General features: G+C 53.1%; 2 protein-coding genes across 2 annotated transcripts; both read left to right on the top strand.

Annotated features, from left to right (window-relative positions):
* Positions 1-1,698: 1,698 nt before the first annotated feature.
* On the top strand, positions 1,699-2,316 carry ENH_00085890 (hypothetical protein; the record flags this gene model as incomplete). Its single annotated transcript, XM_013579206.1, is given in 2 exon segments — positions 1,699-1,944; positions 1,948-2,316. Coding segments are annotated over 2 exon segments (615 nt in total).
* A 3,559-nt stretch (positions 2,317-5,875) lies between these two features.
* Positions 5,876-6,860, top strand: ENH_00016660 (hypothetical protein; the record flags this gene model as incomplete). The annotated part of the gene is made up of 2 exons (XM_013579207.1): positions 5,876-6,611; positions 6,683-6,860. Coding segments are annotated over 2 exons (914 nt in total), but the record flags the coding sequence as incomplete, so codon positions are not given.

A 6,860-nucleotide genomic window follows, 5' to 3' on the forward strand; every position in this document is an offset into this window, starting at 1 on the left:
CCCCACCCAGGCCCCCACCCCCCCAGCCAGCTAGCTAGCTAGCTAGCTAGCTAGCTAGCTAGCTGGCTAGCTAGCGATTGGCTCACGTCTGAGTTGGCGGCGGCGCGGACTTCCTGGGGGCTCATGAGGGTCAGCGTGGCCTCGGCGTTGGCTAGCTGGAGCTGCAGCGGCTTTTCTAAAAAGGCTTTATCGCCTTTGAAGCTAGCTAGCCAAACTGTGCACTGGTGGTTCTTATCTACGCGGGAAACGTAGCGAATTTGCACCTGAGGGTCGCAAAACAGCGGCAAAAAGGCCCTTTTTTGCGCTTCTTTTGCACTTATTTGCCTTTATTTTGCATTTATTTTCTATTTATTTTCTTTTATTTTCTTTTATTTTATCTTGTTTGAATTTATTTCGCTTTTTCCGGCTTTTTTCCGCCTTTTCGGCGCATTGCGTTCGTTTGCTGCTTCGCTGTCTGCGGCACTGCACGGGTTAATTGGCAGATAAAACCAAGCACAAATAAATAAATAAACAAATAAATAAATAAATAAATAGATAAATAAATAAATAATAATAACAAATAAAGAATAATAAGTGATGAAGAAGGAACAAACAGAAGCTGAGTGGAGTGCGCAGGAGCAGTGACACCGCAGCAAGGCGTGAGGAAGCTGAGCAGACACCGGAGTTGGTGGCATCAAAATGGAGCAAATGAACTCCCAAAAGCATTAAAATGCAAATAAATTAAAATTTTGAACAATTTTGAACATTTTAGATCCAAAAAAGACCAAAAATTGAACCATTTCGACCCCTTTCCCACTTTCGGAGGCAGCTTTTCCCGCAGCGCGTCCTTTATTGCCTGCCAGCTCGGCGGCTCCGCCGGCAAGTTGCTCAGCCGGGCCATGCAGCTGCAGCAGAGTGCAGCAGCAAACTAATTATAAATATAAATAATAAATAAAATAATTAATAATAATAATAATAATAATAATAATAATAAACAATAGCAGCAGCAATAAGCAGCAGCAGCAGCAGCAGCAGCAGCGCAAGCACGCCAGCAGCACCTGCAGCATCGCCCTTTGAGCAGCAGCAAAGACACAGCCGCCCTTCCAAGCAGCAGCAGCAGCAGCAGCATTGCAGCAGCAGCACCACTGCAACAGCAGCAGCATTGCAGCAGCAGCAGCATTGCAGCAGCAGCAGCATTGCAGCAGCATTGCAGCAACAGCGGCATTGCAGCAGCAGCACCATTGCAGCAGCAGAACTGCAGCAGCAGCAGGACTACAGCAGCAGCAGCAGCACTGCAGCAGCAGCAGCAGGAGGCTGACCCGACTGCGTGGGGGTCTCTGGCAAGTCCAGTGTCTTCTTTTTCTTTTTTGAATTTCTTTTGAAGTGGCGGCAAAGGCTTTTGGCGCTGCAGCCAGAGTTCGCCTGCTGCGTCGGGGTGTACAGACACCGCAGCGCTGTCAGCAAGTGCTGCTGCTACTTCCTCTTTTGTTGCTGCCAAAGCTTTTATTCGGGGGCTGCTGAGGACGAAGCAAACGTTGAGGGCCACCTGCGCGCAGCAGCAGCAGCAGCAGCAGCAGCAGCAGCAGCACTCGCTCCGCCAGTTCCAGCAGCAGCAGCAGCAGCGGCGGTCGCGCTGCTGCTGCTGCTGCAGTTGCTGCAGCAGACGCGCTGCTGCTGCAGCAGCAGCAGCAGCAGCAGCAAACTGCCGCGGGACTGCAAATGACGCTGCGCTCGGAAAATGAAGTTAGTCGGCAAGGGGGCAGCCACGAGCTGCTGCAGCGCAGCAGCAGCGGACACGCCGCTGCTGCTGCTGCCGCTGCTGCTGCTGCTGCTGCTGCTGCTGCTGCTGCTGCTGCTGCTGCTGCTGACCCCTTTTCCCTGCTTCTCTGCCTCCTGGATCTTCTCGTGGAAGAAGGCGTCGGTGGCCAAGTTGGCGTCGGACAAATAATATTCGATTTGGCGTTTTAAAGTGGCTTTGAGTTCTTCCTCAGTCATTTCTTCCCGTGTCTTGAGTTTGGGAGCTGCTGCTGCTGCTGCTGCTGCTGCTGCTGCTGCTGCAGGGCCCCTCCGCGGCCTCTTGGCCGGCCGGGGGCCCTTCCCGTGCTCCTCCCGGCCCGCAGCAGCCTCTGCTGCTGCTGCTGCTGCTGCTGCTGCTGTGGCTGCAGCAGCGGGCTTGGCCGCTGCTGCTGCAGGGCTCGCGCCCGGCTGCGCTGCAGGCGCGCTGGCCTCTTCTGCTGCCATCTTCCTTCGCGGGAAGGCCCGAAAAAGGCGAAAAAGGAAAAATTAAAAAACCAAAAGATTTATTTTTTGTTTTTTGTCGAAAATAAAAAAGAATAAACCAAAAAGAAGCTCGGAAGGCGCAGCAACGCGTCGGGGGCCCCGTCGAGCTGTGGGGCAGAGAGGCCTCCAAGACCCCAGCAGCAACAAGCTGCACTTTTTTCTCTTTTTCCAATTTTCCTCTTAAAATTGTCTTTTATTTATTTATTTTATTTTATTTATTTATTTATTTATTTATTTATAATTCAAATTCGGTTCCATTGGCTCCAGAGAGAGCGTCTTCAGCCGCACTCTGCGCGCGCAGCAGTTCACCTTGTTGTCTTCTGAACTGAAGTCGAAAACACTTCTACGCCGGATTTGGCTCTGAAAATGCCATTAAAAGACTCGAAAATGTTTAATTTATTTATTTAATTCATTTAAACTTTTGGATTTGTCTTTAAAGTCGAAAAATTCCAAAAAAAAGCCGCATTTAGTGGCCAGGCGATGTTGTTTCATCGCCTCGTCTCGCATTGTTTCCTGCTGCACTTGAACAGCAAGAATAAGAGGTCTATTTGACTCAATTTGAATTTATTTATTTCTATTTAAATAATTTAAATTAATTTATTTAAATTTTTAATTTAATTTATTTAAATTTTTCATTTTTTCATTCAAAGTGGCTCAGATCACTCGAGATCAGTCCAGATCAGCCGAAGCGACTTCGGGTCAGTTTGGATCATTTTCGGCTGAATTTAAACAAATTTAAACCAATTAAAATCAATTTGAATAAATAAAACTCAAATTTTATTTATTTTGATGAATTTTAATTAATTTTGAGAAGTTCAAACCCATTAAAGTGCCATTCCAGATGAAATAAGATGAACTCAAATAGAAGTAGAGCAATTTAAACGCAATCAAATGAATCTGAATTATTGAATATGATTTTAAATGAAATTAAACAAAGTTTGAGGGCTTTAAATCATTTTAAATCATTTTAAATCATTTTAAATCATTTTAAATCAAATTAAATCATTTTAAACAAATTTGAATCAATTAAGATCAATTTAGATCAATCTGAATCAACAAAAGAATACACTGAGACGAATCTTGATGGATCTTCATCGTTTTTCACGCCAATGAGCTTCAATTTGGACGAATTAAAAGGAATTGAACAAATAAAAGTGAAATTAAAACAAATAAATTCGCAAATTTGAATTAATTTGAAGAAATTTGGTCCATTGAGGAGAAAAAACTGCTGCAAATGGCGGCTCAGCCCTTTGGCCGCAGCCCGCGGGCATTTCCTCCCCAGAGGAGCCGCTGGGCCAGCAGCACCAGCAGCTGACCAGTGGTTCATTCTGCTGCTGACCAGTGGTCTCTGCTGCTGCTGCTGCTGCTGCTGCTGCAGCGGTTCTTTCTGCTGCTGACCAGCGGTGTCTGCTGCTGCAGCCCGCAGAGAGGAATCCAGCTGCTTTGGATTCAATAGGAGAGCAGCAGCAGCTTCTCTCTCTTTTATTTCAAAAAATAAAACTTCTCCAAGTCCCAATTACTTAATTGTTAATTCATATTTAATAAATCAAAACTGCATGGCGCTGCCTTAGCAGGCAGCAGCAGCAGCAGCTGCAGCAGCAGCAGCAGCCGCAGCAGCAGCAGCAGCAGTAGCGGCGGCAGCAGCAGCAGCAGCAGCGGGACGGAGGCGTCTGCGTGCCTCTCTGCGGGGCGAAGTTTTGCTGCTGTGGGCCATCTGCTGCAGCAGCAAATCCCCAAAAGAGGGAATCAGTTGGGAGGGTTTTGCTGCAGCAGCAGCTGCCTCAGCGTTCTTGCTGCAGCAGCTGTTGCCTCAGCAGCAGCAGCAGCAGCAGCTCGCAGCAGCAGCTACAGGGCTTAAAGCCTGTATAGCCCAGCAGCAACAAGACTGCTGCAGCTCCCTGGGGCCCCCTGAAAAGGTGTTTACTAGCTCCAAACCCTAAACCCTAAACCCTAAACCCTAAACCCTGAGGTCTAAAACCCAAACCCTAATTTAGGGTCTAGAGCCAGCGCGCCTGTGCGCCCTTTCGCTCCTAAACCCTTTGTTTGAAAACCCTATTCTCCAGTTGCTGCTGAGCTCGAGAACGTAAACCCCGAACCTAAACCCTAAACCCTAAACCCCAAACCCTAAACCCTAAACCCTAAGCCCTCGAGGCGGCCAGCCTCTCCACTCTTAGCCCTTCCACTTGCTGCTGCAGCCTCGAGCGTCTCGGCAGCCCTATCGCAGCAGCCAGGGCCAGCAGACAAGGCTCCCTGCAGCTGCAGCAGCTGCTGCAGCAGCTGCAGCAGCTGCTGCAGCAGCTGCTGCGGCAGCTGCAGCAGCTGCAGCAGCTGCAGCAGCAGCAGCAGCAGCAGCAAAACGCCTCGCTCGCTGCAGGGGCCAGGCTGGGCCGCTTTTAAAGGCCTCTGGAGCCTCAGTGGGGCAGCAGCAGACTCGTGTGTACAGGGTGGCGCATGCAGCAGCGGGGAGTTGGTCACTTTTTGCTGCAGAAGAAGAATAAAATGGAGAAAAAAAGAAATAAAATAATTAATTTAATTATTTAAAAGTGTTTTGAGTTCTTTTGAACGGCCAGAAACGCCGCAGAGCCGCAGGCCGGACTGTATGTCTTCTGCGTGTTGCTGCCGGGCGCTCCCTGACGGCAGCAGCAGCAGCAGCAGCAGCAGCAGCAGCTGCTGCTGCAACTGAAATGCAGCCAGAACTGCTGCTATTTATTTAAAACACATTTATTAATCTGTGCTGCTGAGAAGTTTCTCGCAAGCAGCCAGCAGCAGGCGACAGAGGGCCAGCTGCAGCCACAGCAACACAGCAGCAGCAGCAGCTGTGGCAGCAGCACAGCAGCAGCAGCAGCAGCTGTGTGCAGACAGACCGTGTGTCGTTGGCTGCGCTCGCGTTAGAGCTTCTCCGTTGCTGCTGCTGCTGCTGCAGCTTTTTTTCATTTTGAATTTAATTTCCGAATTTTATTCTTTTTATTTCTTCCGTAGCCTGTATATACAGTAGAGCCCCCGCGGCAGTCGCTCACCCACCTGCGCGGCCACCCACCACGAGCACTTGCTGCTGCTGCTGCTGCTGCTGCTGCTGCTGCTGCTGCTGCTGCAGTTCTTTCTCTTTTTGCTTCTGGGGGCCCCTTTTGGGACACACTCGACAAAGTTTCAGTCCCTTACTTTCTTCCTTTAGCAGGGGCCCACTCTCCTCGGCCCCACCGCGCTGCTGCTGCTGCTGCCGCCGCTGCTGCTGCTGCTGCTGCATGCTGCTGCTGCTGCTCCCGGTTCTGCTGCGTGGGGCCGGGACCGCCTGGAGTTGCTGTGACTGTGAGTCGCGCCTTCCCCGCCGCTGCTCCTGCTGCTGCTGCTGGGCAGCGCGCAGCAGCAGTACACAGAACGAGCTAGCAGCAGCAGCAGCAGCAGCAGCAGCAGCAGCAGCAGCAGAGGCGCAGCACGGCCAGACGCATGCAGCAGCAGGGGCCCTCTGTGCCCCCTCTCGCGGCGCGGCTGTTGTCTCTCGGGGGGCCCGGAGGGCCTGCGCAGGGGCCCCTCAGCAGCAGCTGCAGCTGCTGCTCTCGTGCTGCTGCTGCTGCTGCTGCTGCTGCTGCTGGGCGCAAGGGACCCACCGAAGCAGCTAATGGAACAGCAGACGCAGGAGCGGAGGGCTGGGGCGAAGCCGTCGCGGCAGCGGCTGTCTTGTTTGCAGGCTCGGGAGGCGGGGGGCCCCACAGCAGTAGTTGCTGCTGCAGCAGCAGCAGCAAAGGCAGCAACAGCAGCAGCAGCAGCAGCCGTTGCGCGCGCTGCAGCAGCAGCAGCAGTAGCAACTGCCGCCTCAGCAGCGGCGGCGAACTCCGCCCGCTCAGCGGGGGAGGACGCGTCTTGCTGCCCCTCTCCGTCTGCTGCAGCAGCAGCAGCAACAGCAGCAGCAGCAACAGCAGCAGCAGCAGCAGCAGCAGCAAGGCCCCGCAATGGCCCTGAGGGCCCCTGCAGGGCCTCTTTCAGTGACAGGCGCAAACTGCAGCGGCGCGCCCTGTGTGAAGCAGCAGAAGCAGCAAAGCTAGAGCGAGACCGAAGCAAAGAGGAAGCAGCAGCAGCAGCAGCTGCTGCTGCTGCTGCAGCAGAAGCTGCTGCAGCAGCAAGCAGCAGCGCAGACGCGAGCGCGCAGACGCAAAGAACAGTCACTGAGACAGCCGCCCAACCAGCAGCTGAAGCAGCAGCAGCAGCAGCAGCAGCAGCAGCGAGTACGCCGCCAGCAGCAGCAGCAGCGCCGGTCGCAGCAGCAGCGTCGTCCTCAGCATCCTCCCCCGCATCTCCAGCAGCAGCAGCAGCAGCAGCAGCAGCAGCAGCAGCAGCAGCAGGATCGGAATGTGTTAGTAGGCCATCGTTTGCTTCGTCCCGGCGGCGCGTGCCGGGGCCGAAGTCTCCTTTGCTGCTGCTGCTGCAGAAGCCAGCAGCAACAACGACGACGACAGCGCAGGCGAGCAGCAGCAGCAGCAGCAGCAGCAGCAGCGGGAGCAGCAGCGGGAGCAGCAGGAGCAGCAGCGGCAGCAAGCGTCGCAGCAGCAGCAGCGCGTCCGCGAGCCTGCGCCGCAGCCGCGCCAGCAGCAGCAGCAGCAGCAGCA

Source organism: Eimeria necatrix, genomic scaffold, assembly GCF_000499385.1.
Source record: "Eimeria necatrix Houghton genomic scaffold, Enh_scaff1539, whole genome shotgun sequence".
NCBI lineage: Eukaryota > Apicomplexa > Conoidasida > Eucoccidiorida > Eimeriidae > Eimeria > Eimeria necatrix.